This window comes from Aspergillus aculeatus, assembly GCF_001890905.1.
Source record: "Aspergillus aculeatus ATCC 16872 unplaced genomic scaffold ASPACscaffold_5, whole genome shotgun sequence".
NCBI lineage: Eukaryota > Fungi > Ascomycota > Eurotiomycetes > Eurotiales > Aspergillaceae > Aspergillus > Aspergillus aculeatus.
Genome location: NW_017962980.1, coordinates 921,383 through 949,306, shown reverse-complemented (window position 1 = coordinate 949,306; position 27,924 = coordinate 921,383). Strand labels below are relative to the sequence as shown.

General features: G+C 53.0%; 9 protein-coding genes and 2 non-coding genes across 11 annotated transcripts; 5 read left to right on the top strand and 6 right to left on the bottom strand.

The window, feature by feature from the left end:
• Window positions 1–990: 990 nt before the first annotated feature.
• On the top strand, window positions 991–2,833 carry ASPACDRAFT_26174 (sugar porter family MFS transporter; the record flags this gene model as incomplete). Its single annotated transcript, XM_020199397.1, has 5 exons — window positions 991–1,292; window positions 1,353–1,476; window positions 1,535–1,611; window positions 1,667–2,017; window positions 2,077–2,833. 5 exons carry the CDS (start codon window positions 991–993, stop codon window positions 2,831–2,833), a joined length of 1,611 nt encoding a protein of 536 aa, XP_020057791.1.
• A 1,016-nt stretch (window positions 2,834–3,849) lies between these two features.
• On the bottom strand, window positions 3,850–4,664 carry ASPACDRAFT_77188 (uncharacterized protein). The gene has a single exon (XM_020204903.1). The coding sequence runs from the start codon at window positions 4,645–4,647 to the stop codon at window positions 3,985–3,987; it is 663 nt and encodes a 220-aa protein (XP_020057790.1). The 5' UTR covers window positions 4,648–4,664; the 3' UTR covers window positions 3,850–3,984.
• Window positions 4,665–6,370: 1,706 nt separating this feature from the next.
• Window positions 6,371–6,443, bottom strand: ASPACDRAFT_t110. The gene has a single exon. It is a non-coding gene; the product is annotated as a tRNA-Trp (tRNA).
• Window positions 6,444–8,098: 1,655 nt separating this feature from the next.
• Window positions 8,099–8,171, top strand: ASPACDRAFT_t118. Its single transcript has one exon. It is a non-coding gene; the product is annotated as a tRNA-Trp (tRNA).
• A 536-nt stretch (window positions 8,172–8,707) lies between these two features.
• ASPACDRAFT_59147 (SDR family NAD(P)-dependent oxidoreductase) lies at window positions 8,708–9,778 on the top strand (the record flags this gene model as incomplete). Its single annotated transcript, XM_020203414.1, has 4 exons — window positions 8,708–8,997; window positions 9,080–9,312; window positions 9,406–9,507; window positions 9,585–9,778. 4 exons carry the CDS (start codon window positions 8,708–8,710, stop codon window positions 9,776–9,778), a joined length of 819 nt encoding a protein of 272 aa, XP_020057789.1.
• Window positions 9,779–10,017: 239 nt separating this feature from the next.
• Window positions 10,018–12,203, bottom strand: ASPACDRAFT_116182 (MFS transporter). Its single transcript, XM_020195966.1, has one exon. The coding sequence runs from the start codon at window positions 11,858–11,860 to the stop codon at window positions 10,079–10,081; it is 1,782 nt and encodes a 593-aa protein (XP_020057788.1). The 5' UTR covers window positions 11,861–12,203; the 3' UTR covers window positions 10,018–10,078.
• A 36-nt stretch (window positions 12,204–12,239) lies between these two features.
• On the bottom strand, window positions 12,240–14,182 carry ASPACDRAFT_1854822 (uncharacterized protein). The gene is made up of 7 exons (XM_020197410.1): window positions 13,643–14,182; window positions 13,220–13,579; window positions 13,020–13,138; window positions 12,899–12,966; window positions 12,814–12,844; window positions 12,745–12,751; window positions 12,240–12,691 (listed from the first exon to the last, which is right to left on the bottom strand). Exons 1-7 carry the CDS (start codon window positions 13,787–13,789, stop codon window positions 12,392–12,394), a joined length of 1,032 nt encoding a protein of 343 aa, XP_020057787.1. The 5' UTR covers window positions 13,790–14,182; the 3' UTR covers window positions 12,240–12,391.
• On the top strand, window positions 13,976–15,147 carry ASPACDRAFT_51299 (uncharacterized protein; the record flags this gene model as incomplete). The annotated part of the gene is made up of 4 exons (XM_020202464.1): window positions 13,976–14,090; window positions 14,141–14,264; window positions 14,328–14,776; window positions 14,834–15,147. 4 exons carry the CDS (start codon window positions 13,976–13,978, stop codon window positions 15,145–15,147), a joined length of 1,002 nt encoding a protein of 333 aa, XP_020057786.1.
• Window positions 15,148–15,526: 379 nt separating this feature from the next.
• ASPACDRAFT_51298 (OPT family oligopeptide transporter) lies at window positions 15,527–18,280 on the bottom strand (the record flags this gene model as incomplete). The annotated part of the gene is made up of 8 exons (XM_020202463.1): window positions 15,527–15,865; window positions 15,949–16,238; window positions 16,291–16,468; window positions 16,526–16,789; window positions 16,840–17,121; window positions 17,172–17,288; window positions 17,356–17,916; window positions 17,978–18,280. 8 exons carry the CDS (start codon window positions 18,278–18,280, stop codon window positions 15,527–15,529), a joined length of 2,334 nt encoding a protein of 777 aa, XP_020057785.1.
• Window positions 18,281–22,605: 4,325 nt separating this feature from the next.
• Window positions 22,606–23,602, top strand: ASPACDRAFT_26054 (cysteine-rich secreted protein; the record flags this gene model as incomplete). Its single annotated transcript, XM_020199386.1, has 2 exons — window positions 22,606–23,008; window positions 23,079–23,602. The coding sequence occupies 2 exons, from the start codon at window positions 22,606–22,608 to the stop codon at window positions 23,600–23,602; spliced, it is 927 nt and encodes a 308-aa protein (XP_020057784.1).
• A 900-nt stretch (window positions 23,603–24,502) lies between these two features.
• Window positions 24,503–26,506, bottom strand: ASPACDRAFT_51297 (uncharacterized protein; the record flags this gene model as incomplete). Its single annotated transcript, XM_020202462.1, has 3 exons — window positions 24,503–25,299; window positions 25,384–26,434; window positions 26,483–26,506. 3 exons carry the CDS (start codon window positions 26,504–26,506, stop codon window positions 24,503–24,505), a joined length of 1,872 nt encoding a protein of 623 aa, XP_020057783.1.
• Between the last annotated feature and the right edge of the window lie 1,418 nt (window positions 26,507–27,924).

Genomic DNA, 27,924 nt, shown 5'->3' with positions numbered 1-27,924 from the left:
TCGTGCGGAGAAAACGGGATACCACCACGGGCCAGAGAGGCTTTTTCATTTACCACGGTCTCGGCTCAATTGCCCCCTTAGGGTCACATTCGGCCCTCGCCGGGTGGTTCTTGCATGACGGGTACGGACCAATTGTTCACATTCCCTCTGCTCCTGTTTGTTGTTCCCCTTTCCTACTCATCCGGGTGGTCAATTACATCGTCGGAATCGGCTGTCCCCATCGCAGGGTAATCTGGTGTACGAGCCAAAACAAATCGTTGACGTCTCGGTTAGTTTCTCCACACCATGTGCTGGTGTGCTACTCTTTTTGCCCCAGAATGTTGGGCCATCTGACACACCCGGCTTGACCCAGGTTCAGTTTCGTCTCGCGCGTCTCGGCCAGCCGATGGAATGGAATTGACCCACGGCTTCCTTCCATGTCAGCCATCCGGGCTGCATGGCATCCATCCAATCCTCGCCATAGGACAGATACCCTTAGCTTTTTGGGGCCTAAACCACATATGCGTTCTCGCTCCGCCAGGGTTCAGGCGATGCCGCATTAGAATGTATCAATTTTTCTGTTGCGCTAATCATCTCGTCTACCATAATGGGCGGGGACCCTCTTGTCCCTCTCTCCCCCTCCATGGAAGGAGGAGTCGGGTCGGGACAGCGCGCGCGCCCTAAGGTTTAGCGGTTGAAACCGGTCGTGATGGCTTGTCTTTCGCTTGTCCAGGTTATGGCGGATGCTTAGTTGGGCCACTTACGTAGTGGCCAGCATCCAGTTAATTTATTTTTTTTTCTTTCTCTTCGTCTCTCGTGGCCCCATCCACTTCTCGCGTGCGCGTGGGTGATGCTCTCCAGGCAGGACCGCAGGACCCAGCAGTTTAAATTCCCCGTCTTTTCCCCAGTTTTCTCTGTTCGTTCGTTCCCCTGATCGGTGGTGTCCCTTCTTCCCTTTCCTAGATAGACTGTGCTCAACGCTCTCCCCTTGTGCGGAGTCTATCTTCCATCATGCAGAAGATCGGCAACATCTACTTCATTTCGGCCATCGCCGTTATCGGCGGTGGTCTTTTTGGTTTCGATATCTCGTCCATGTCTGCTATCATTAGCACACAAACCTATCTCTGCTATTTCAATCAAGGAGACGTCAAATACGTGGATGGTGAAAAGAAATGTTCTGGTCCCACTGCCGATGTTCAGGGTGGTATCACTGCCTCCATGGCGGGTGGTTCCTGGCTGGGTGCTTTGATTTCTGGCTTCATATCGGATAGATTTGGACGTAAGACTTCCATTCAGGTCGGCTCGATTATCTGGTATGTTGCTTCGAATGCGTTGCTTGTTCTTTCAGTTTCTGATGGTGGGTCGTGATATAGGTGTATTGGTTCTATCATTGTCTGTGCGTCTCAGAACATTCCCATGCTGGTTGTTGGCCGTATCATCAACGGTCTCAGTGTTGGTATTTGTTCCGCTCAGGTGCCCGTCTATATCTCTGAGATTGTGAGTCTATTCCGGTGGTTCCCTGCTTGTTTACCTAGTGTACTAATTGTGTTCATAGGCTCCCCCTACCAAGCGTGGACGTGTGGTCGGTCTGCAACAGTGGGCTATCACCTGGGGTATCCTGATCATGTTCTAGTAAGTCAACTGGGCTTTAGTTGCCAACCACGACCATACTTACGGTCCCTACTAGTATCTCCTATGGTTGCAGTTTCATCAAGGGTACTGCTGCCTTCCGCATTCCTTGGGGCCTGCAGATGATCCCCGCGGTTTTGCTCTTCCTCGGTCTGATGCTGCTCCCCGAGTCTCCCCGTTGGCTGGCCCGTAAGGATCGCTGGGAAGAGTGTCACGCTGTTCTGACCCTGGTGCACGGTCACGGTGACCCCAACTCCCCCTTCGTTCAGCGCGAGTTCGAGGAGATTAAGAGCATCTGTGAATTCGAGCGCGCCAATGCCGACGTCACTTACCTCGAGCTCTTCAAGCCCAACATGATCAACCGCACGCACGTTGGTATCTTCACTCAGATCTGGTCTCAGCTTACCGGGTACGTTCCAACTATCAGTTTTCTCAATCGCAGAAAGCTAACAGACCGATGCCATACAGAATGAACGTCATGATGTACTACATCACCTACATTTTCGCGATGGCCGGCATGACCGGCAACAACAACCTGACCTCCTCCTCCATCCAATACGTGATCAACGTCATCACCACCATCCCGGCCCTGATCTGGGGAGACCGATGGGGTCGTCGTCCGACGTTCCTGATCGGCTCCGTCCTGATGATGATCTTCCTCTACGCCAACGCCGGCCTGATGGCCACGTACGGTCGCCCCGCGCCGCCCGGTGGCCTCGACGGCGTCGAGGCCGAGTCGTGGATCATCGAGGGCGCCGCCAGCAAGGGCGTCATCGCCTGCACCTACCTCTTCGTGGCCTCGTACGCGGTCTCCTTCGGCCCGGCCTCCTGGGTCTACCCGCCCGAGCTCTTCCCGCTGCGGGTGCGCGGCAAGGCCGTGGCGCTGTGCACCTCCTTCAACTGGGCCTTCAACTTCGCGCTCTCGTACTTCGTGCCGCCCGCCTTCGTCAACATCAAGTGGGAGGTCTACGTGCTGTTCGGCGTCTTCTGTACCGCGATGACCATCCACATCTTCTTCATGTTCCCCGAGACCACCGGTAAGACCCTCGAGGAGGTCGAGGCCATCTTCACCGACCCCAACGGTATCCCCTACATCGGCACCCCCGCCTGGAAGACCCGCAACGAGTTCAAGCACGGTGCCATGGTCGAGGAGGTCGGCTTCGACGAGGAGAAGCGCGCCGGTGGCGAGGTCGTCCACGCGGAGACTGCCGAGCCTAAGGTTTGAGGTTCCCGTACAGTTGACGTGTTGATGTTGATGGGTTCGGCTGTTAGGTGGTGGAACGAGGTGGGTGGGGGAGGCACGACTGATGAATGCGGGATGAGGGATGAAAGATGATTGATTTGCATTTGGGTTGCAAAAAGAGATACCATACCATGCGTTTGCCACGGTTCTATATACTTTAATTTTAAACTTGCCCGTCTGTTGGTAGTATATACGATGTTTGATGTGAGATATGGAGAGGACCGTGAAGAAGAATCACTAATTTACGACATGACTGTTTTGAATCTTGGAATCATCATTTGCTCGTAGACACTCTCATGAATGCGACCCAAATGAATGAGTCGTCGCCTTGGGAGGTGAAGATATGATTGATCTCTTGCATGCGGCGAGGCGATGGAAGGAGAAGAAGGTCCCGGCGGATGGAGAGTCCTTCAAGCATGTTGCTGGGACGCTTGAGACCTAAGGATTGTGTCTTCTTCCCCTGTCCTGTGCATTATTCCGCTCCCACCGGCCACTGCACTCTACCTCAACTGAACTCTCTGTCTCTTTTCTCGTTGCCCTTAGCTTGCTGAGATCCTCATCGACCCCGAGATACTTGCTCCTTCCCAAGGCAAACTAGCTCCCTCTATCACAAGCTAACTTATAAGCTCATAATCGCCACAACAACTACGAGCCACAACAAGTTCCGTGTCTGAATGGCTGGCACACGGTCTAAAGCCCACCAACCCACATTGAGAGCACGCTCACCTCCCTTCTTCTCCCTGCATCTCTGACAACAACAACAACAAGTACGCCGCCCAAGGTTTGCAGGGAAAAAAGGTAAAAGCCAAAAACATACAACAGAAGGGATTCGCTGGTGGTCACCCACCCAACTACTAACCTCCCGGCGTGTGGCTTAAGTACGGCTGAGCGGACGGGAAGCCCTGTTTTCCACACCCTGTGGTCGTATGTGCTTTTCATACGGGTGGCTTTGAAATACAACCTCTGCAAACTATGAGATCGACGTGAATGTGGACGTTGATATATCTTCAAGACAAAAGATCTTGGGATCCTGCTCATCTCCAAAGCCCTGAGGGAAAGGATCGCTCATAACACCAAGGGGCTTGGACAGCACATAACAACAGGATTCGGGATCCTTTGGAGCGCACGATCAGCTAGATCAGTGTCTTGACAACCTTTTGGTCGAGCGGTGCAACGCTCTCATCACATACCACCATATACACATACCCAACAAGGATGTCAGACGGGCCCCGATGGAATTTGGCCCAGAACCCAGCGGATCTCCCCCGCCACTGGCTCCGGCTCCGTGAGCAAGATACAATGGCCACTGTTGACGGCGGTCGAGAACCGGGCGGTGGGACGACAGATTCAACAGTTCGTGCTGGAAGGCCTCCTCGCTCGCGTCCCACCGCTCTAGATAATCGCGAAAGGTGGCGCGCTGGGCCTCGGAGCCCAACCCCCCGACTCACCCCGCGGTCGTACAGGCGCTGCTGGTCGCGGCGGGAATGGCCGCAGAGCACGCTGAGCGGGCGGCCGCGCAGCAGGTCCCGACCCGCAACCAACTGCCGCTTACAGGTCAGGACGGCGCGGCTGGGTTGGAGGTAGGACAGCTCGCGGGCGGCCTGGCGGGCGTGGTGGGCGTGGTGGGCGCTGCCTTCCTCGGCCATCAGCTCCGCCCACTCGTGCGCGGTCAGTCGGTGGTCCTGCGCCAGCCCCAGGGCCTCCATGTAGTCGAGACCCGCGGTGACGGCCGCGATGCTGGGGTCCGGCCACGTCTCGAACTGCATGCGCTCCTGCACTGCGTCTACGAGCACCATCCCGCAAATCGCTTCGTCCTCATCATCCTTGTCCTTGGCGCTGCGCGCGGCTGCCAAGAACTCGCGCGCCAGAATCCCGCCCCACGAATGGCCGACCAACAGATACGGCGGCGGGAGGGCGGCCGCGACGAGCAGGCGGGAGAGCTCATCGACGATGGTAAGAAAGTCCGGCTTGGCCGTCGGCGTCGCTTCGCTCTGCCTGTAGCCGGGGACCGTACATATAGAAAAGGCGGCGCATCCTGCTCCAGATGGCGACACACGGCGCTCCATTCGAGGGCGCTGCTCGTTGTGCCCGTGAATACGACCACCAGTGGCGCGCTGGGCGGGCGTGGGTGATGCTGCAAGCCGTAGCTGAGGGTATGTGTTACGGTGTGCGCGGTATGCTGGAAATGTTCCATGGTGGAAGGATTGACGCAACTCGATTGTCAACGGCATTTGGCTCACCAGGAGATGGGCGGGGGAGGAGGGGTCAAAATCACAGGGGGATCTGGGCTCGAGTGGCGGCGGCAGTCTCGACACGGTGCTCAACCGCGTGCTGACGGGGCGGCACGAGGCGATTGCCGTGATCGAGGAGGTCATTGCGCCCCCTGATCTCCATGGTTTTCTTGCGACTGGGGTCCCCTCTGCCACAACCTCGCTGGCGGCCCTGCGCCGCGATGTAGCAACCGCCTCCAGGAGATGATTCTCTGGGATTGTACTGGCTGGAGCGATATCGCCCGGATCAATACGGATTGCGGTGCGGCCTGTGCCATGATGGCAGTGCTGTTGCTGCTGCTGCTTTCCCCGTCGCCGTCGCCGAGCAAATGCGTTCCATCCCCTGGGGCGCCCCCGGTACCCGCCCTGAGCGAGTGTCATATCCAGAGATACGCCATGGGCATCTCATTCAACTACAGTCCAGCGCTCTATAGCCAGCGTGTCAGCGCAAACACGTATGTGGAAATCGAATCATCGGTGATGGGGTTGCGTGGTGCGGAAGCTGGTGCAAGATTCGCGAGGGAAGTTGTATGCAGAGGTTACCAAGAGGAAGAAAAGTGCCACCCTCTTGGAGAACGAAAAAGAGGTAGTTTGGTGTCTTCCTTAATCTCCGAAAGCACAGGGTCCTAGGGTTAGTGCGCAGACAGAAAAAAAACATACAACAGAAGGGATTCGCTGGTGGTCACCCACCCAACTACTAACCTCCCGGCGTGTGGCTTGAGTACGGCTGAGCGGACGGGAAGCCCTATTTTCCACACCCTGTGGTCGTATGTGATGAAAGCAATCATGGGTATTGTTGTTGTGGATGGTTATGTCAAATCGGGCCTGTGGTTTGTCCATTGTCAGGGTCTGAGTTAAGCCTGCGTGGGAGTATGGACTTCGGTGGGCTTGTCCTCCAGCCATCGGAAACTAGACTTGGTATGCGTATGCAGCACAAGTCGATCATCAGTGTGGTATTCGGGATGAAGACACGTGCAGAAGGAATTGTCTAGCTGGATGGTTCATGGATTGCCTGTGGAGGAATATTCGGATGTGTCTTCGAACGCCAAGCGTGATGAAACATGGCGACGACACGACGAGCTTCGTTTGGGATTTGCATCGTAGGGTTTTGGAAGGGCAGCCAGCGCGGAGTCTCTCGCTGTGACTCGCTTGTTTCCATGACGGGCGCCTAGGGCAGGCAGACGTACCGATGGAGACAGTTTTGTTGAGGTGGAAACAAGAATAGAAAATACAAAAACAAAAAAAGAAATGAGCCCAGCCCGGCTCGATCAGGCAACCTTACGATCTGGAGTCGTACGCGCTACCAATTGCGCCATAGGCCCATGTTGGATGAATGTTTTTGTTCTGTAGTACTTATCACGGCATAGCAACAAATGTGTATGAGGTAGGTGCTGCGGTGATCGTATTTGACGCTGGTGGTTGTGGTTGCAAGGTAGTCGGTCCATGGTGTGAGGACGTGGATAGGTGTCGGGCTTTGCGAAGGTGGGCTCGTAGGACGGTAGATAGTGGCACGTTTCTTGGTTGATTCTGTTGGGGCTGGTGCGCTATTATATATGTATGAGGTACAGAGGAGAGTGGAGTTCTGCACGCGTTAGATAGTATAAAACAAATAGGCTAGAAGATGCTGGGCGGTGGCCCTATGCCAACGCTATCAGTCACCGAGGGTCACCAGGATTAGGTATACTTGACCCATCGGCAACACTGCCCCCCGGCGTCCAAGAGATGCAGCTTTGGACGGCTATGCCACACGAGTACGCCTCTTTGCCGGCCAGACTGGATTCTCGATGCCCGTGAATGGAGCTTATGGGTCGAGCTGATCTTAAAAATGTGAAGATCCATCCGTTCCAGCTAAGTTCATTAGCACTGTCGTCCTCTGGTCAGGGCTTCACCACAGTATCAAGCAATGGGCTGGAGAGACTCGACCTTGATCCTGCCAAGAAGTTACTGGCAACAGCTAGACAAGCCCAAGGGTAATGATTTCATATACGTTGTATTCAGAGAACAGTATTCGCGCAAGAGCATGGACACTTAGGCATGCCTACACCAGAGGTCCATATCCCAAGAGCAGAGCTCTGCTGCATGTCGAACAGGGTCCGCTGCGACTTAGACGCAATGTTGGACAGTTCCTGCATGAAGTTGCCAGCTCTGAGCTATGATAGATGGGGTTAGCATGGGCCGATCCAGCAGCTTGCAGTCAAGCAAGGGGGGCGTTCGTGGGACGGAAGTGGTGCTGGGTACAGACGACCTTCCGTCAAGGTGGGTAGATTTGCTCAGCCCTTCTGTTCGAGTGGAAGAAGATCCCGAGCGCAATAGGGATGCCTTTGACACTAATCAGCAAAGAGCACCGGCTACCGGACTGAGAGCATCACACAGCCACCGCGAATATGAACACATGGATGCGACACGAGCCTGCTCCAGGTGGATGGTACCGTAGACCTTCGAGCCTTGTCCTCGTACAGAGTCTGCCTGGTGCAATCACTGACCGGGACCTTTGATCACCTAGCCCATGCTCGATATAGAGGACTCTAATAGGTACGTTTCTCGGGCTAGCTGGGGTAGAGACGCACATTGCTCATCGTGAAAAGCCAACAAGCAGAGAAAACACCGTAGCTGGGTCGACTAGATGCTAGTACCCGGGAACACTTTCTGTAGAGGCTGTGCTGGCATAGCTCAGTCCCACGAAGTGTTGCCTTCCCAGTGTTGTCATGTTGACCCGACGGAATCGGGTACCCATGGATGCTGGTCTGTGTCGAAGGAGACCAGCCAGAAGATGATCAGATCGACTCAGTATAAGCTTGGCTTCCCACTTCCATAGAGAACGGTAAGTTGAAGACAGCTAGATGGTGCGACCGTTGTATGTGTTCGGTAGAAGGACGAAGCTGTGTCTCACTGGATCGAGAAGAGTAAACAGGAATTGGTATCGAGCTCCGGGTTAGTTGGATTATATTGCGCTCATTACGCGCTTATTGCATAGAATGGGCCTATGGCGCAATTGGTAGCGCGTACGACTCCAGATCGTAAGGTTGCCTGATCGAGCCGGGCTGGGCTCATCCATTCTTTTTTAGTTTCTGTCTCAACTTCCCCCAACATTGCTTGCAGTCAACCTCTGAGCTTACCATCACTGCATTTGTTTTTTGTAGATATCGCGCCCCACAGTCAATGTTCTCATAGCTTGAATTGCCTGTACCAGCAATGGCCCGCATGGCTGAGCATCTTAACAACATGATGACCCATCAAGCGTTCAATAAGATCTCTCCCTCGGCTGGACCTATACTCCACCCCCAACCACAACAAGTATTAAGAACTACAATTATACCACCAGGTAAAAACCCACCATACAAACCCCAGTCCGTCATCACAATAACCTCGGATATATCACTATCGCACAGAAAGCCGAGCCCTCCCCAAGAGTAATGATGACCCTGCCTGCGTGGTCTAGACCTACAACCCCGCAATTGACAGGAGGACAAAGATCAAGATAAAGGAAGCATACAACGTCGGCTCCCAAGCCCCAACAAAAACAAACACACACAACATAACAGATCATTCCAAACCCCTCACCCAGCTCAAAACCTACCAAGCAATCATGACAATCACCCCCCGCCTCGCCAACAAAATCGCCATTGTAACAGGCTCCTCCTCCGGCCTGGGCCGCGCCATCTCCCTCCGGTACGCCCGCGAAGGCGCAAAGCTCATCTGCGCAGACCTCACCCCGACCGCCCGCGCACAGGTCCCCTCCGAGACCTCAATCGCGACGCATGACCTCATCGTGCAGGGTGGCGGGGAAGCCGTCTTCGTGAAGACGGACGTCGGGGATGCGGGGGATATGGAGCGGGTGGTGCAGACGGCGGTGGATGTGTTTGGGCGGTTGGATATGTGAGACCCCTCTTTCCGCGGCCTGTTTGTTCCTCAAGAAAGAAGGAACAAGGACGAGCGAGTAAGCTAATACCACCCCCAGCCTCGTCAACAACGCCGGCGTCGCACTCGAAGCAAGAACTCCCGCCGTGTGCCACTTGACCGAGGAGGAGGTGTGGGATACCACGATGCGCGTGAACAGCAAGTCGGTCTTCCTGGGGTGCAAGTACGCGACGGCCCAGATGTTGAAGCAGGAGCCGCATCAGCCCTCCGGGGATCGCGGGTGGATCATCAATATGTCGTCGATTATGGGGATTGTGGCGGGGTTGGAGAATGGTAAGTGTCCCATTGTGATTCTGGTGTGTGTGGATATTGTGGTCAGCGGATTTGATAGATGGACGTGAAGGTTAATTTGTTCTCTGGATGTAGTTTCCTACTGTGCGTCGAAAGGCGCAGTGAGCAATCTCACGAAACAGGTGGCGCTGGACTATGCGCCCCACAGGATTCATGTTAATGCTCTTTGTCCGGGTTGTAAGTAATGGTCCCTCCCCGACAGGGGGGTATCTAGGTTTGAGGCTTGTGCTGTTTTCTGACGGCTACAAATGCAGATACTCAGACGGCTATCTTTCAAGAGACAACGGCCTACATAACCCCTCTCGAGGATCTGCAGCAGCGGCATCCGTTCAAGGGGCCCGGGATGCCGGATGATATTGCTCGGATGGCGGTGGTGTTGGCTAGTGAGGACGCCACTTGGGTGACTGGAATTCTTTTGCCGGTGGATGGAGGTTATACTGCGCGGTAGGGTCAATTCCGCATTCTTCGAGAGGATGAAGAGAAGACGAGATCCAGAAGACGGGAGAGGGATTAAAGAGCTGTGGATACTGGAGTCAAAGAATGATGTTGTTTGTTCAGTCTAGCTATGTTACCTTGGAGAGAAAGAAATAAATGAAGCATACATGCTTGTCATTCTTGCTCTACCAGCTGAAGCGTCAACGCCACATTGTTCATCACTCATAAATCATATAACCAATTAAATATTAAGCTCATCTAGTACATAGGAATGCAAACCACAGCCAAGACCCAAATTGACTTCCATCATGATCTATTTCGCCGTAAACCGGCTCCGAGCCCTCAAAGCCGCCCCGTAGTAGTACAGCGCGAACATCCCGCCAATGCAGCCCACCGTCAACCCGGCTAGCAGACTCACCCCCTGTCCCACCCCAAGATTCAGATAAAGCGGACGGGCAAACAGCACGGCGCCGCAAGCGAGCGCACTGCGCATGAAGTCATTCCCGGCGAACAGGCTCGCCGCATACTGCGGGTACGTCATCGGGATGTAGATAAAGATGCACTGGATCAGGGTGAAGATTCCGATCGTGTACAGCAGGATCCCGACCACCGATACAATCCAGTGAACCGAGGCGCGTGAAGTCCATCCGAAAATGAACAATCCAATGGGCGGGAGAAAGGAGGCAAAGAGCGCGGGGATGAGCCGGCGTTCCGGGGCGCCGGGGCCGCGGGTCCGGATTTCGGGCTCGAAGACTTTGTACAGGTACAGAAAATAGAGTGGGACGGCGATGGCGAGGGCCACAGCGATGCTTAGGAAGACAAGACCCATCTCACCGAGGTTGAAGTGGTAGATGTCAATGTAGACGATCGGGAAGACCTCAAAGAACGAGTAGTAGATCCCGTAGATTAGACTAGTGTAGACGTTGAAGAAGAGGATCGCGGGATCGAGGAAGACGATCTGGAATGGCCGATACAGCGCTTCCATTGCCACGGCGGTGACGGTCAATTGCTTCTGCTTAATTTCAGACAGCGAGCGCAGCTTGTCATTGTCAGACACCCGGCGCAGGCGGCGCGCCCGCTGCAGGAGAATGGCATCCGGGAACGTTTCAGGCAAGCAGAAAAACATGAGGACGAGAATTGGGGCCGACAGCCAGACGGTTTCCCAGAGGGACCACCGCCAGCCCTTGACGGGAACGCTGAAGCCTGAGATCAGGGGACCCAGGGCAGGACCCAGGGTCGCAAAGGCCGCCCAGGTGGTGAGCCCGTAAGGCAATTTCAAGAGGCTGTACACGTCGCCGATACTAGCACCCCCAGTCGCCAGACATGGGCTGCCAAAGAAGCCCTGCAGAAAGCGAAGGACAAGAAGACCTCCGAACGTGTCGACCACCGCGGCGCCAATGGTGAAGATAACAAAAAGCGCGAAGGTAATGATGTACGGCGGATTGCGGCCGATGCTGGGGATCTCGCTAATCGGAGAGAAGATCAGGGGCCCGATCCCGTATCCCAGGACGTACAGAGCCAACCCCAGAGATGCGGCAGTTGCCGAGACGCCAAAACGGATTTGAACCTCCGGAGCGCTGGGCGTATAGATCGACGAGCCCAGGTAAACAGCAAAAGTATAGAGGTAAATCTGAGTCACGACGAACAGCTTCTTGCCAGAGGACCAATTTTGCGGGTTGGCTGGATCATGAGTGGTGTACCAGTCCACTAAAATGGTACCGTCGTCGGTTTTTGTTGGCGCTATAGGTCGGCTGGGCGCCGCCTGCAGTGCTTCGGTCTGCGTAGCGACCGAGTACAGGCGAGCCAGATCATCTTGGGTGCGGATCTTCTCAAGATCGGTCATTGACGGCACTCGGCTCAAGTTGGTGGCTGTTTCGGATGTAGAAGCATCTTCAGATTGTCGTTCGTTGGTGTCGGGGTCGGAATCCGAGTCCTGCTCCCTGTCCGCTTCAAAGATTGTCGCCGAATGGGCATTTCCTGCATAGCAATTGGGGCACTTGAAGTCCGGGCGCTCCTCAGGGTAGGGCAGGATCTTATTCCTGGTGACCCATCGCAGAAGCTGCCCGGCTGTGCTATCGCGGATGATAGAATCCATGATTGAATATGGTTGAGAACAGGCGAGTTGGTTATTGTGTACTTAAACATTGTCTTGAAGACATTACGGCCAGATTTATCCTCATTCTGGAGTGCATGCTGAAATTTCGTGCTCGTGTTGGAATTATTCAGCTTGGAGAAGACAAAGCAACCATGCGCTTCCACCGATGTTGTTTTCAGTCATTATTCAGCAGCACCCGCAGAAAACACGAGGGGTGGTGATTACTGATCACAAACCCTGGGTGAACCATTGGTTCTCACCAAGCCACGCCATCATCGAGGATCTGACAAAGCATGAGATTTCTAAGTCAGATCTGTAAAATAACCCACCTTCATGAATCATCTAGGGAGCTTGGAAACTGAACGTTTGGAAAATGTCTCAGCTCTTTTGGCCAAGCTTCGTGAGTCAGTCGGACTCCAGGATGCTGGCAAAGCTAAAACTTTGATTTGTCATGCAAGCACTGCACCATGGATGATTGATGCAGATCAAATGGCCGTACAGTATATACTGTACATGTTGGCTTGGCAGCACTCAACTCCTTCCATGTTCATGGAGATGAAGCTTCGTGGTCTTCACGATATATGATCGGTGCGCCTCTTCTGCTCGAAGAATGTTTTCCTGGCTACTCGTACCATCCTGCGCCTTGGACGCATCTATGTGGGTTTCGAAGAGCGATTGGTCCGGCATGCGGCGTACAAAGTGAATGGGCTTCAGCTTGAGACTGGGGCCGCTCAACTCATAGCCCGAAGTTGAGCGGCGGGTATGATGAACAAGGGCAAAGTACGATTGACGCAGGGTCGGCAAGGTCGCGCAAATAATGATGAGATGCATCTGGACCGTACGTTAGCACCTACTGCAAGGTAGTGAGCAGCGCAGTATTGTACCTCAATCCTGTTTGATCCATGGTCAGAATTTATTGAGCGCCAATCTAATGGAACAATGGTGAATCTCACGTATACCACACAGTGATTTCTGCCCACGACCCTACGAAGCCCAATTAGCATACTAATCTGGTCTTGGAGGTTATAGTCCACATACATGTTATGCCTGAATGAGCAGGAAGGCTCTTCAGCAAGATGGCTTTCACCAGTGTCGCGGCTGCGGCACTACAAATGACTCAGTTACGGTCCGTACAGGAAAACACGGGGATTCACTTTACCAGATTCCCGCTCCCATCACTGCCAGAACTCCGATTTTGATCTTCAATGGCAGTCGAACGTGCCAGAAGACTGCGATAGGGAACATGGCAAGAGCCAGATCCGCGAAGGCGTTAAAAGGCTATCCTGAAAGTCAGAGTCGGATTTGATTAATCACCAGCATGTTATTCAGACACTCACCCGCTTGCGAGATACCAAGCACCAGTTGAAAGCCTAAGTTGAAGCACTCGCCCGGAGTCTCAGGGCGCCATATCTTTTCGGCGGGTCGGCAAAAGCCGATAATAGCCACAATAGCTAATGTGTTCCAAATGATCGAGACTATAGTTAGGACGTATAAGAACCATCGCTTGCTTGGAGTGGCGGCCTGGCCCATCAGGCGCAGCAAGAATATCACGACAGATATTTTGCCTGTTGTGGTACTGATGACGGAGAAGTTCGGTGCGATCACCGTATACTTGAATGCTTGAATCCTGGCTTCTCGGTCTGCGATATCTCTTGAGTGCTTCCCCAGGCCATATCTCATGCCAACCTGTAACAAGCCAGAGCATACAAGAGCATTAGCCTGTCAAGGGTCACCTGCGTTAGCAAGAATCCTTCGAGCATCGGATCTTCGCAGGCCTCATACCAGGGAGACAAAGATGAACCCATCATCCCAGCCAGCTTTCTGCGTCAGCCATATTCTGGTGTACAGCCGAAGCACCACAGCGAGGCTGGCAATGCTGCCAAAGATCCAAGATACAGCTTCAATCTCAGTGCCCTTGTCAATGGCCATGATGAGACGAAAGATGAACGGATGATGTTGCCGTACGTACTTTACAGACAATCGGAGCGGATTTATACGCACTCACTTGCGTAGCGTCTGACGACGCTCGTGTTTTCTGTTGGCAGGGATTGTTATTGCGTCCTACACAAGCGACCACATATTGAAAAATGGCCACTAGGGAGCCGAACCCATGTGATGTGTGTTAGGATCGCCATCGATCTGGATATCTTCACCACCTTGAGCGAAAGGAACTGCCCGACGACATTGGAGGACTTGGCGGTTGTCAAGGGCGCTGATCCCATCCTGACAGGCGAGCAAGTCTTCTTCCTCTTCCTGGAGCTTGCTAACAATGTATTATAGAACGCGTCTTGCGCATTTTGGCCGGCATCGATTATGTGGCGGAGCATAATGTGAGGTTGTATACCCCAACGGCAATGTCGAGGCAAATGACCAACCGTTTGAGTCTGGCAGTGGTGAAGTTCATGTGCGTAATCTCCGGCCTTCTCTGACAGCAAGTTATCGGACAACGCGAGATTGTATGCCATAGCTTCGATGTCGGGATGCCCACGCTCGCCAAAGTCCCGGAGTTTCTGCGAACGAATGAGTACCGAAATCTCTCGGGTCCGTTGAACGGTGCAATCCACTATGCGGAGAAGATGGACACTATCATCTGGGAGTGGCTCGCCACAAAACCGGGATACCTGGACGCCTGCAACACATTCATGGAAGCGGATCGGGGCAGCCGACCCAGCTGGTTGGAGTGGTTTCCGGTTCAGGAGCAACTGATCGACGGTTTCCAAAAGGGTGACACTGATGTGCTCCTTGTGGACGTAGCAGGAGGACGTGGACATGATGTTGCTGCCTTCCAGACCAAATTCCCCAATGCACCAGGTCGATTGGTACTGGAGGATCTCCCGCAGGTTCTAGATAGTGCAGTTGTTCACCCCAAGATTGAACATATACCTTTCGATCTGTTTAAGCAGCAGCCGATACAAGGTCAGTTATGGTCACTCAAACCAATTTATCAACTTGCTGACCAAAGTGCCCCTGTAGGTGCGCGGACTTACTATCTGAAATTCATCCTGCACGATTGGTCGGATGAGGATTGTCGTCGGTTTCTGAGGCATGTCGGAGCGGCCATGAAGAAGGGATACTCGAAATTGATTATTGAGGAGTTTGTGCTTGCTGATAGAGACTGTGCTATGCTGCCTGCTATGTGGGACTGGGAGATGTTGATCTTCTGCAATAGCATGGAACGTACCGCGGACCGGTGGAGGAGATTGGTCGGTTCTGCGGGCTTCCGAGTAGTGAAATTCTGGCCTCCTCCAGGGGACGGACAAGGTATAATTGAAGCAGAGCTGGAGTAGAACTGGCTCGTGTAGCTTATGAACGCTTGTGGAGACGGCTGGCGCAGCTAGGCGGATTGGGGATGAAAGAAGGCGGAAAGAAGGGAGAACTTGGAAGGGAGGCAGCGCAAACCCCGATGTTTGGAGCATCAAGACTAAGCCGCAACGAGTGAGTGAAGCTACTTCCGCAGAGACAAACGAGTTAAGAAGAGAATGCCATGGGTATATCGATATTATTAGCTCATCCAGGCAATGCAGGCAGTACAGTACCCTCATTATCATGTAGCCTAAAGTATGCATCAAAGTAGAGATGTTCGTTCGAGTACGGAAAACAGCACTTGACCAGATGCTCAGGTGCTAATTACAGCTTCATGTCTTCTCCACCCCAACCAATCCGACCCTAGTCCGAGGAAGGACACCAGTCATAGTATCCATTCACATTGTTGCCCCACCATGTCGGGAAGCTATGCGCTGGTCCTCCAGCTCCGAACACTGCGAACGAGAGGATGAATACGACCGTCAAGCTAGCTCCGTCAAAGGCACCAGTGATCAGGTACGAGTAGTCCTTGAAGACCCGGGGCTTGAAGTTTCGGAGGTAGTACTGGACGTAAAAGCCCGCGATGACCCAACTGAAGAGGATGCAGGTCTGGCTCTGATTGTAAGGGATATAGCCCGCGTACTGAATGAATTGCGGCATGTTGATCTCGGAGACGTCAAATTTCCCGATCCGTGGAACAAGCTAGAATGAAGCATGAGCATGTCAGTTTTGTTCCCGGCTAGGACAGAACAAGGGATTGTTTTCGTGTTGACAAAGCTACTCACCTTATGAATAATCTTGTGAACGGCAACCACAGCAGCACCGATTGCCAACCCAGCGGGAACGATACTGTATTGCTTACCAGCCCTATAGAGGTAGGATGCCAGGGCCCAAGAGGTCGCGTTGGTATTGTATGATTGCATGGTTGCGCCACTCCAGGACGAGTCTCCGTTGCTGTCTGCCAAAAGTTCTCGGTTGCCGCTCACAATCGAGATCATGACAGCATAGTTGATGAAACCGCCAAGAATCGTGCCGTAGATCTGGGTCAAGAACATGACGCGGGGTGGAATTTTGACTAAGACAGAGCATTAGTTTCCGCGTGGTCGTGGGACTCTAGTGACACTCACGGTATTCCCCCATCTTCAGGTCGTTGGACAAGGTCACAGCATTGGAAATGACATTGTGTGACCACGCAGCAAAGTACATGTTTCCAACAGGGCGGCCCGGAATCATCAGGCCAGCCAACATCTTTGACAGGTTGTTGGTGGCGATTCCATTGCCATACTTGGAATAGAGGATAGTACTCTGTTGCAGAATTGTAAGTCAGACTCTTTCAACTGTTTGTGCTATGGAAACACTCACAAATGGCGCAAAGATAATTCCGACTATCAGCGAGACGACATATGCCCACGCAGGTAGGGTGACGTTCTCCTTGAGGACCACGACCAGACCCAGGATGAAGCTAAAAAGCAGCACGAAGGCGTACCACCACCACGGAGTTTCTTTGTAATGCTTTGCCATGTGCACATGGTGCCGATCGTCGTATTTACCTGCTCTCGCACTCTTGTAAGTCCGCCAGATATCTCTTCCCCAAAAGAGGATGGTGTGTGCAACCAAAGCACCAATCTGGGCGGTTTTTAGCTTGGATACTTCAAGCGAGACAGGGTCTCACCTACTGCAGCGTTGGCCATAAACATGGAAAAGGCAAATGTACCCGTGAGTTTGGGAACACCGTAGACTTCCAGGGCGGCTTCATCAAGCACTCCCCCAGGGAAGATTGTGGAGACGGGGTAGGCTGTTCCATTTGCCTGGAGCAGGCGGGTCGACATGAAGGGAAGTGACTTTGAATCCCAGCCATTGCCGTAGTAGATACCAAGCATAATAATGAAGCAGGCGAAAAATCCCGTTGCTTGGTGAATCTGCAATTTTAGAGGGAGTGAGGTTTGGAAGGAGGTGATCTGCATCGGTCAGATTTGCAACATATTGCACACAATGAGCATCATCTTACGTATTGCCAGTCAAAGCTGAGTGTAAACAAGCCCAGGCCCTCATTGTTGGTTGCTCCACCAAAGAGATTGGTAAGTATGGCAGCCTTATTGCCAGTGGCTTTCTGGGCAGCCAAACACTGTATTTCGGAGACTTGTCAGACTTTGCAAAACACTCGTTTTCGGACAATTACGAAGGCCACATACCGGGATAGAGACGGAGTTCAGCCATGGAAAGATGTAGGCAGGAATAATCTCATACACAGCCATGCCGCTGAAAGCATACCAGAAATATCGGAGTGGCTTAGAGTTCTTCACCTGCTGCCAGTGAAGCCCCTGCAGGGTTTTGACGACCGGTAGAGTACTCCAGTAGACGGCCTCTGGATGCCAGACTGCTATGGGACGCATGATACCACAGAGACCATAGCCAAATAGACCAATTGAGATGGTGCTTAGAATGACGGTGGTCGCGCTCAGAGGAAGGTTATAGAAGAGGTCCTGGGCCGCAAAGACCTGCACACTGGCGGCAGCATTTGAGGCTGAGGTGGCAGTGATAGAGCAGATGGCGTGCTCCTTCAGACCAAATGGTCCAGGATTGAGGAACCTGAAGACCGCAACCCACCAAGGAGCCTTGCCCTGGCCGCCCTGTGCCCTCCACCGCGCCTCAAATTTATCGCCACGAGGGAGGAAACGAGCCCAAGCATTGCCGACGAAGTACGAGATGAGGACGATAAAAGTTCCTTGGATGGTGATGAAGGTCGGTTTGAACTGGGCATGCTGTCAGTCGCGACACGGAAGAAACCTCATGGGGATATCTCTCTCGGCCTACCGTGTAGATCTGGTACATGACAGCCTGGAAGCAGGCCAAGCCAGAAGCCAGGACCACGCTGCGGAAGGTCAGGGCACTGTCAAAATCATCACGTAGCGGCAGCAAGTGCACCGCTGCATCCGCTCCGGTGATGATCACAGCATCTGGATCTTCATCACTCTCATGGCCGGTGTGGTCTACATCGGTCTTGAGCTCCTCGCCTTTGCCAAGCACAGTGATGGTCGTCTTCTCCTCAACAGGAGTTGAGTTGGAGGCCGACAGACTTTCACCATCAATGGGCGAAGTGGACAATGGAGGTGCCATGGTAACTGGCTCTCACTGGTGAAGGAGGGGTGAAGGTAAATGATTCTTGAGCTGAGCTGGCCGTTCCGGTTTCGTGAGTTGGCGACGCACACCTCTTATATTCTTGCACCACGTTACATGAATTAGAGGCTAGCCTTAGTTTGCTGTTGTGATCAGTGAGTCCGTGGTACCATAGAGCCGGGAAATGAGCCATTCCGAGTGAATGGAACACATTAGTCCTTGCCACTGGGCCTACTGCTAGATTGACATACTAAATCACTAGGCCTATAGTAACACACCACCAAGAAAATGAGCATGATAGCCCCTTCCAGCTTGTGACCCTCCTACTCTTGGCCTTATTTGCCTCCATTGCCCCCGTCGAAAGTTTGGGCTGCCCGGCTTGCTAGTTGAAATAGTAAGTGAGCCATTGCCGCGTCTAGGTTGGCCTACTACTGCGGACGCAGAATGAAGGGTAAATCACTCACGCCATTGAGTGGCGTTATCAGTCCGCGAATTTCCGCTGCGCCATCACACCTTGATGCACTTTCGAGGGATTCTCTGGCAAGGGTCGTTGGTAAAATGCCCAACGTGAGTGGTGCCATGAGCTGGAAGATAAGACAGGGCTAAACCTGCCAGGGAGATAACTCCATCGATATGCTGTCAACGTAGCATCGGCATGGCAGGCGGCAAATCTGGAATCAAACCTACCACGGGATTCCTACGGACCACCGACGCCAAATCTCCTAGGGCCACGATCTAAGCCCGATGATTTGTTCTGCGCATAGGCTAATGTGATTCCACCATAGATGCAATGTAGCCCTATCCGCGCTAGTGGTCAACGGGACCAAAGACGCAAGAACCTCACTGGAAGACGTCTTGCACCAACAATTGTCGTGATTGCTGGAAGCCCTGCTGGACACTCGCTCCAGCATGTTCGTGGCAGTATATGTCTCCTAGGCATTCCAGTTCGTTTGCCGTACTACCATCCACGTGGTTATCGACGCAAGTCACAAGGTGAACCCAATCTCGACGGAAAAGCAAACCTCCCTCCGCAACAGAGCGTGGGGAAGGTTCAGGGCAACCTTCCTTTGGGACTGATAAGTAGCGTGTCTTGGCCTTCCACCCATACGTCAACAGAACGCCAATAAAGTCTTGGCCTCCATTGACTTTCGTCGCGCGAACACGTATATTAAATTCCCACCATCAATACGAATCGAGCCAATCCGAAGCAGGCGCATGTTCCTAGGATAATGGAAGGAAGTTCGAAAGTCAAAGCATTGTGTATTATCGAATTGTTCGATGATATAAAGGATTCGTGGCGAGAAATGTCTTTGACCAGGTGTCTGGGCACTCGTACGCGGGGGAGGGAAGATAAGGAGCGAGAGCCGAGGCCTGCCACGGCGTGAGGTCCAGTCCGTGAGGGGTTCTTATCTGCGTATCTGCATATCTGCGTATCTGCGCATCTGCGCATCTGTGTGCATCTGACACTTTTGAATCCCCGGAATTGAGGATGATACTCGTGAGACAGTCGAGGATATATCCTCGAATGAAAAAATCGCACGATGTGTCTGGCTGCAGTTGGTCATCAGTGCGACCTACTGTACTGTACACTGGCGCAAGAGGAGTAGGGTACGACTTGGATTTAAGATTAAAAATCGGGCGGAGGACACAAATACAACTGTGCAATACAACAGCAGTAGCCTGTGGGTGCGACAGGTTTGCTATCGACCTCGCATGAATGGAACGGTGGCAGGAGGTATGAAAGCAAGATGAAGTGAGACTGGAAAGGAAGTGCTGTCCGTTCTTGCTTGTTTGTTGCATGCCTTCAGGGAACGAATGTTTGGCCTGGTCTGATGTAAGCCGGGTAACTTTTACAGTTCTTGTAGCCTTAGGCTGTCAAGCAAGAACCAACCCATCAAGAACCCATCATCTAATTTTTGATCGATCTTCTGTCCAAACTCCCGCCCACCGCAGCCTTGATTCCAAACTCTGAACTGTGCCATTCCAGTACAGTCCCTTTGTATCAGCTGTCATTATAAGCTCACAATGGTACATTGTCATTGTCCTGATACACCCGACGGCCGCCTCAGCCCCTACCACACATCGTGGCATCAATGGCTATGGGATACTTTGAAAAGAGGCGTGAGGGCTTGTGACCCAGTTGGCCTTATGGAGGAGATGCAGCCGATGACTTAGCACTCTCATCACCGGCTGCTCCATTGGCACCGATCACCGTTCATTGCAGGGCAAAGCAATGTTGCTTACTTAACGAGACAGGTGACGATTCGGGATGTGGCTATTTTATACGATTGGGTCAAAATGCGAAGTCGCCTGCAAGAGCCAAACGAGAGAGGCTTCCTTCCTTCCCTGTCTTCGAGGAATACTTATAGTCCGACCGGGGAATATCTCGCGAGTCTCGACCATTTTTATGTTTCACCACGCCCTGGACTTGCATACATGCTCTCCAACCTGAGTCAAGCACTTTCCCAGCTTGACCTAGATGGCTCCCAACCAATCGTATCAGCCCATATAACTCTCCTACCTTTGGCAATCAGACTCCAGATTTATCGTTTCCCTCCTACTGCTCGCATCTCGCCTCACGGTCGTCTGGTCCTTCGATTTCTATAGCCCCAAGAACGTCTCTGTGAAAGATCATGGCCATATGACAGTCCAAGCCTACAATTGGTCTGACCTGAATAATTTTCCAGGGTCGCTGACAATTTTGTGAAATTGATGTGCTGCCCCAAGGCCTACTGAAGAATTCTCTGTTGTTGTCCTGAGTCTCAATGAGAGTGGCGGAACGTTGAGGATCTACGGACTACATCGGCAAGATATGCCTGCATAGCCAAAACACGGACGGGAAGATGCAGCGGGTGGAGCCGGCATGGAGCGAGAAGCTCCATGAACGAGACTAGCTGACACGAGCACTCCAGATTGTGGCTCGGCGCAGTGAGGCAAATATTTTCACGCGTCCCGTTCATGAGGACAAAGTTTAACTGCATATTTTCCGAGATGAATGACAGAATGTCAATCGAAAAAAATGTCCTCATTCAAAGTGTTCGGGCTCAGAATTCACATTTTCAAACAGGCAGACAGACCTTCCACTGACACGACACACCGCCAATTCGAGAGATCTTCCACTATTGCCAAGTAGCTTCTCGTCCCTCCCCACAAAAGCAGTCTGGCCGGCTAGATCGCTAAACCTTGCCGTGTTTCGAGAAGCCTCCAAGGAATGGCTGTCGAACTCAATTTTCCCCGGCTGTGATAAACGCATGCGAATACTAGTGTTCACTTGCGTCGGACTTGCCGATTGATTCGATATTGAAATATCGAGATCAACACCAGGCAAGACCTAATTGACCCACCGCGCTTCATCACTTGGACAACTTGGACTTCACGCCCGTATCAATATGTGGTCAAAACAACCGATCGGAGAGGGCAAATCGAGGCTAAAACACCTGACCAACGCCAAGGACGAGACTTATTCGATCTAATCCTAAAATGGCAGTATGTATCGACTTTGTATAGTCTAGTCTGGTCTAGCTCGCTCTCGAGAATCTCTCCATCGCCACCCAGCTGGCCGACAGATCCGTGGTGGAAAATCTGTCAAGCTGCATGCAGAGTCTGGGAGGAGAAGCAATATGTGGGGAGAGCTTGCTTTGATCTTCCGGATTCCACGTTGCTCTCGCATTAAAGATGGGGAGAGTTGTCCACGACAGAATTCATGCAATGAGGTCATCAACCCTTCATCGCGATACCAGACCTGATTCTATCCCGGCAAATTCCTCAATGTGGAGACGAGCTCGTTCCATCTTCAAAGCTTTCGACCCCGGTGGCTGATCACAGCGGAGCTGAAAACACTCCAGGTATTTACCTGAGCGATACACGGTGAGTCAATCGACGCACTGGTCTGATCGTTATCGAGGAGCGGTGACTGAGGTTGAGACCTTGAGATACTGCTTTCCCTTCCGGGCATGGGTCCTCCATGTCGGGCCTCGAACGCACAAATGGGACGGGCTCCGTCATGAAAAACTTTCACCAGGTCCACCATAGCTCGATGATCCACCTAGCTGAAATGCGAAGCTCAGTCTCGCCCGCCATGTTGAAAATGCTTCTGCGCTGGAAGACTCTTGCCCGGGGAAGACTTAAATAAGAGACGATCCTCGCTCGTCAGTCCCTCCTCTGTGCGAAGCAGTCCTCCATTCCTCCTCGCGTCCTTCTCCTTTCACATATACAAAATGAAGGCTGTTACTTCCTGGAGCCTTGTGGCCCTCCTGCTGCAGGCCGCTGGCACTAACGCCGCGATCCGGACCGATCTCGGCGCTCGCAATGTGCAGATCGCGGAGATGGACGGCACTGGTGTCCGCCATGGGGATCAGATTGTCTTCTCCGATCCCCGCTCCGACTTCGAGGAGTACTTCCGTTGCGCTCCCGCGTCCGGCAAGCACCTCACCTTCAGCGCGTCTGGACGTTATGCTGCCTGCTGCTACCCCTCTCAGCAGCTTATTGGCAGCATTGACACTGCCTTTGACTGCTGCGGCGAGGGCCACGAGCTTGCTGGCTCCAACAGAACTGGGTACCGCTGCTGCCCTATCAGCCAGATCTTCGATGGCAAGGTCTGCAAGACCCCTCAGCCTGTGTGTACTAAGGGCAAAGTGCTGGTGAACAACAAGTGTGTCTGCCCCGCCGGATACTTCGAGAACGCTCTGGGCAACTGTGAGCGTACCTGCACCTCCGGTATCTCCACTGGTAAGTTATAATCACTGGAATCTCCCATCCTTGCAAGTTCCAGGTAGCTAAACTGACGGTCTTCCCGCAGGCAAGTGCTATACTTTCACCTGGGAGAACGCCGAGCGTCTCGGCTTCAACGCTGAGGGTTACTACCTCGCCGCCCAGGACGACCTCCAGCAGAAGTTCGGCAAGTTCCAGCTCTGCAAGGACGAAGTCTGCACGCCCAACCTCCCCGTCAACCCCGAGGACGGCTTCCGCATCAAGGACCTGCACGGCAACCCTGTTGACGGCCAGCAGCCTGGGCTGTGGCTCAACAACGCCCACAACGGCGGCCAGATCGGCAAGACCGTGCACTGGGACAAGGCGGGCGAGTTCTCCCTCACCAAGTGGCCCTGCGGCAAGTACTGCCTGACCGGATACGACAACGGTCTGGGCGTTGCCTACCCCGCCCTGACCCCTGCCTTCACCTTCACGACCTATGACCAGCAGTCATGCATCCCCATCGATATCACCGAGGTGCCCTGCGACGTCCGTCACCCCAACAACAACTGCATCTGGAAGAACGGCAAGGACCAGTGCTGCAACTCGGTGGATTGCACCGCCCAGGTGTAAGTGAACAAAAAAACAAAAACAAAAAACACTCTCACACTCACACTTAATAAACGAATGTATTGTTATTTGTATGCATGTTATGGTGGACAAGAAGAAATGAGCGAATGAAGAGAAGAACCAAAGCAAGATATGAGCAATGCCAATAATCTTTGATGTTCCTTTTTTTTTTCTGGCTTGTGTATGGAATTGAAGTTGTCTTGTTGCTGCCTGCCTTCTTTTCTCGCTATGATTACTTCGTTCCATGTATGTATACTAAGACTGGTTGATAGGGTCTCTTTCAAATATAATAACCCCGTGATTCTGTTGATCCTGGTCTTGGTGTCTCTCCATCTTCTATGGTGTCATATTTCGCCGTTTTTCTATTTCGGTTGATTTGACCGGGCGACCTTGAACCTTTCTTTACTTTATGTATAATGAAATTGAGATGCGATGATTCACTTTGCTTATGAGATAGTCCAGTTTGAGATTTATTGCCACGCAGTGACACCTTCTGCATGGGGGTTCGTAATGTCAGCCTGTCACTCTGCCCCAGTACGGAAGAAAGCGCAGGCCGACGTTCGCACAGTGGGCTCAAAGCCCGATTCTGATTGAGAATCCGACTACTGGAACCACTCGGAGTTCAGTGGCCCAATGAACTGACTGACTCTAAGTCTGATTGTAGCTGCTGCTGCTGCTGCTACTTCTCAGGTACGCAGCGTCCGCAGTCATCTTCAGATCTGAACTGCACAGCTTCGATCTTAACACACACTACTATGCCCACCACATTCCCACGGCCTACATATCATTGTCCGAAATCAAATACAACTTTTCCCCTAATAAAACGAATAATTCATCCACAAACGCATGCATCAATCACAAACCAAGAGAACACAGAACCGGATTCGAAGACGAAGGTGGACTCTACCTCCCCGCCCAAAACCTCAAGAAAGCCTCCCGCTTCCCCTTGACCTCAGCCCTTTCCTTTTCCCTCTTCCTCTCCTCCTCCCGCAGAGCCAGATCATCATTGCCGACCGGCACGACCGCATTCTGCGCCTTACCCAGGAAGAAATCCGTCTGGAACCAGGCGGCGACGAGCGGCACGAAGGCCAGCGCCAGCGCGGGGGCCAGACAGTAGTACAGGGTACGGCGGTAGGCCTCGACGGCGCCGACGCGCATGGGGTCATCGATCGCGTACAGCGTGCGGATGGACTTGGGGCTGCCGAACAGCTTGCGCACGTCGGACTGCGTAGCGGTCGCGGGCAGGTGCGCGCGCAGCTGGCGGGGCATCTGCGCGGCCCAGATGACGGCCACGATGGCGGAGCCGATGGCGCTGCCGATCTTCGACCACAGGGACAGGAGCGAGATGGCGAGGGCGACGTCCTGGTGCGGCACCGAGGCCTGGGAGGCGACGCGCGACCCGACGACGGACATCGACCCGCCGAAGCCGATCAGGATCATGGACAGGATCATCGCGGCGGTGCTGGCGGTCACGCGGTGGCCGTCCAGCAGGATGCCCATGCCGATGATCTTGATGCACAGACCCGTGATCTGGATAGTTTTGTAGCGGTGCGTCCAGCGTTGGAGGAGACCGGTCAGGGGGCCTGCGATGCAGAGAGCTAGCGTTAGGGTGTTGCTGTAGTAGACCCAGTTCTGGTAGGACCACGGCTTTGAGACGTAGACGTAGGAGCTCCAGTAGAGGCCGCGCATGTTTCCGGCAACTGGTCATGGCAGGGAAGCGGGAGGTGTTAGCGTTGTGATTTGCGTATAGGATGATGACGAAGGGCTGTCCGGGGATAACGTACGCATATAGAAACTATCGATAACGATGGACATGATGAAGGTTTTGTTGAAGATGAGTCGACGAGGGGCGCTGGGGACACGCGCCCACTTCATTTCATAGATGATATAGGCGATCAATAGCAGTCCACCCACTATCATCATGGCGATGAGGGATTGGTTGCGCCAGCCGCCATCGGCGTAGGTCTTGAGAGAGAATGGCAGAAGCAGTAGCGACCATCCGAACCCTAAAAGAATCAGACCGAAGGCGTCGATCTCTTCCAGGTTGTGTTTGAAAGCATTCATCCAGGATTGCGTGGATGAAGCAGCAGGCGCCACGACCCATTCCCCGGGTACACTGTGGCCCTCAGCTGCAGCGAGGTCTCGAGCAGCACGCCGTGCTGTGTTCGAGGAAGCAATGTTAACGATTCCGTGCTTCTTGGCTTTACGATCAAGATGTATTAGGGTCGCCACGGCTGGACCCAGTGCCACAGGCATGATGATGGCGAACATGCCGTAGCCCCATCGCCACTGGCCTCGGCCATCGATAGCATCTACAATCCTGCCAGCAAACCAGGTGTTGATGATGAACGGGGTCGAGAGCATCGAGCTGGCAAACCCGCGCCACTCCAAGGGGGTCAGGTCCGCCACGATGATGTCGTTAGTCAGGTCCAAGCCCGAGCTGCCGATTGCGACGAAGACCTCGCCGACGATGTATGCGGAAACAGTCTTGCAGGTTGCGGCGATGATGTATCCAATGACATAGAAGAAGAGGGTTAAGATATATGTGTAGGGGCGTGAGGTGATATCGGAGATCTTCGCAATGAAGGGCTTGCTCACAGCGCTGATGATGCTGGTTGCAATGGACAGGGTCGATAGTACTGAGCTGTGCTGCTTGAAATAGGACGAGGCATCGACGGAGTAGTACGAGGTTGTAGAAGAATCCAGTGAATATGCCCACGCACACACGAGGACCGAGATGCCGATCAGCCAAAGCGACTTTCGGTGGGACTTGGCTTCGCGGTAGACGGCCTCCATGCGGGAGACGCCCTGAGACTGTCTCCCGTCCGGGATGGTCTTGAGGGCTTCATGGTCGACGTCTAAGTCTGCTCTTGCATTGGTGACATTAGTGATCTTGTCGTCCGCCATTGTGTGGTTGACCTAGATTCAGGCTACGCGCCGAAGCAAGAATGCATTGGGGACGTAGGACGAAGATACATATTTATCCTCGCGGATGCTGCTCCTTAGACTCTATGAGCATGAAAAAAACTGTTATCTGATTCAGCATTAATAGCTCTAATCGAATCAGATAAGGAATCAAATGATGATCTCCACAGTTATAGGGCCGTCTGTGCAAAGAGCTTTTTTGCCTAGTGCCTATCATGACTGACACCATGGGCCCATGGAAGATTCAAAACTATCAGATGTTGCCGAGCAAAGTCTTAGCGGACTGACTGAGTCCGCCCTATACAGCCTTGCTGGAAAACGGCCAAGTCCACGAGAGAAAGGATCCGAGCACTGTCTGAGAGCCATGGATCCCTTGGCTCTCTCGTCCATACGTATATAATTCTTGGTACCCACATACTTCACTAGGACACTCTTTCTTTCCACCCCTCGTTGCCAAGTTGCTTGGCCGCTCCTCATCTGCGACGATCAAAGCGAACAATCTAATCAGATCAGATAAGCCAAGCTCCATTAGTACCCTTGGATGACCCAGCGGGTGTTATGAGTGGCCCCATGGGTTGGCCACAGCACATTAAACCAATTCTGGTATGGCCAATCATTGTTGATCAGAAATGCGGATGTCTTACTTTGGATTGCAGCGAACCCTCGTAATACCCGATCAGGAAATTGGTCTCTGGGGTTGTGTGGTTGGAAGAGACCGCACCTTGACATGCAATGCTCCCAACAGCAGGAATGCAGCGAAATAGGGCTCTTGGTCTCATGGTGGGTTCAAATTTGCACTGTTTTCTCCATGTAATTCAGGTGTGCTAAGATTTTCCAAGCTCATGAAGAATGGTGACAATGGCCGACAGTGGAGAATTCGCGTTCTCCTGAGCTTTCGCAAGAAGAGGGACCTTCGACTTATGTCTGTGGCTGAGGCGGTAGACTTGTGGGCTGCGCTGAGTTGGAACGCTCTGCTAGACTGGTTATTGCATGCCGATTCTCCGGCTCCTGATCCGATGAATACGAATGTGAGACTTCTCTATTGGTCCGTTCGCTCCAAGTATAAATTGACATTCCACCATACTCCACATAGTGACTCATGAAATCAAGTAGATGTAACAAGCACCAAGAGTCGAAGCCTCCTTGTGGACCTTGGCAGCTGATGTCGGGTGCTTGGAATTGATCACGTTCTGCTTCAAGGTCGGTGCTTGATCCCAGGAAAACTCACGATGGAGTAGACCTCTGCAGCACAATCATGTTGATGTCGCATAACGGGAGAAAGTACCCATCTGTCTGTGATACGGTGATGTAGTGTTCACTCGCATTAATGTTCGAGGGGGGTGGATGGGATCGGCCCCTTCGAGTGCGTGTTAGTCGGCGTTGCGTAGTTACTGGTGACC

What these genes read in the sequence shown, in the direction of transcription:
- ASPACDRAFT_77188 (XM_020204903.1), bottom strand. Translation starts at nt 4,647, where the DNA reads ATGGTGCTCGTAGACGCAGTGCAGGAGCGCATGCAGTTCGAGACGTGG.
- ASPACDRAFT_116182 (XM_020195966.1), bottom strand. Translation starts at nt 11,860, where the DNA reads ATGGATTCTATCATCCGCGATAGCACAGCCGGGCAGCTTCTGCGATGG.
- ASPACDRAFT_1854822 (XM_020197410.1), bottom strand. Translation starts at nt 13,789, where the DNA reads ATGGCCATTGACAAGGGCACTGAGATTGAAGCTGTATCTTGGATCTTT. An exon ending in GGTTCATCTTTGTCTCCCTG is followed by an intron (nt 13,580 to 13,642) that starts GTATGAGGCCTG and finishes GACCCTTGACAG; the next exon opens with GCTAATGCTCTTGTATGCTC. An exon ending in TCAACTTAGGCTTTCAACTG is followed by an intron (nt 13,139 to 13,219) that starts GTGCTTGGTATC and finishes CTTTCAGGATAG; the next exon opens with CCTTTTAACGCCTTCGCGGA.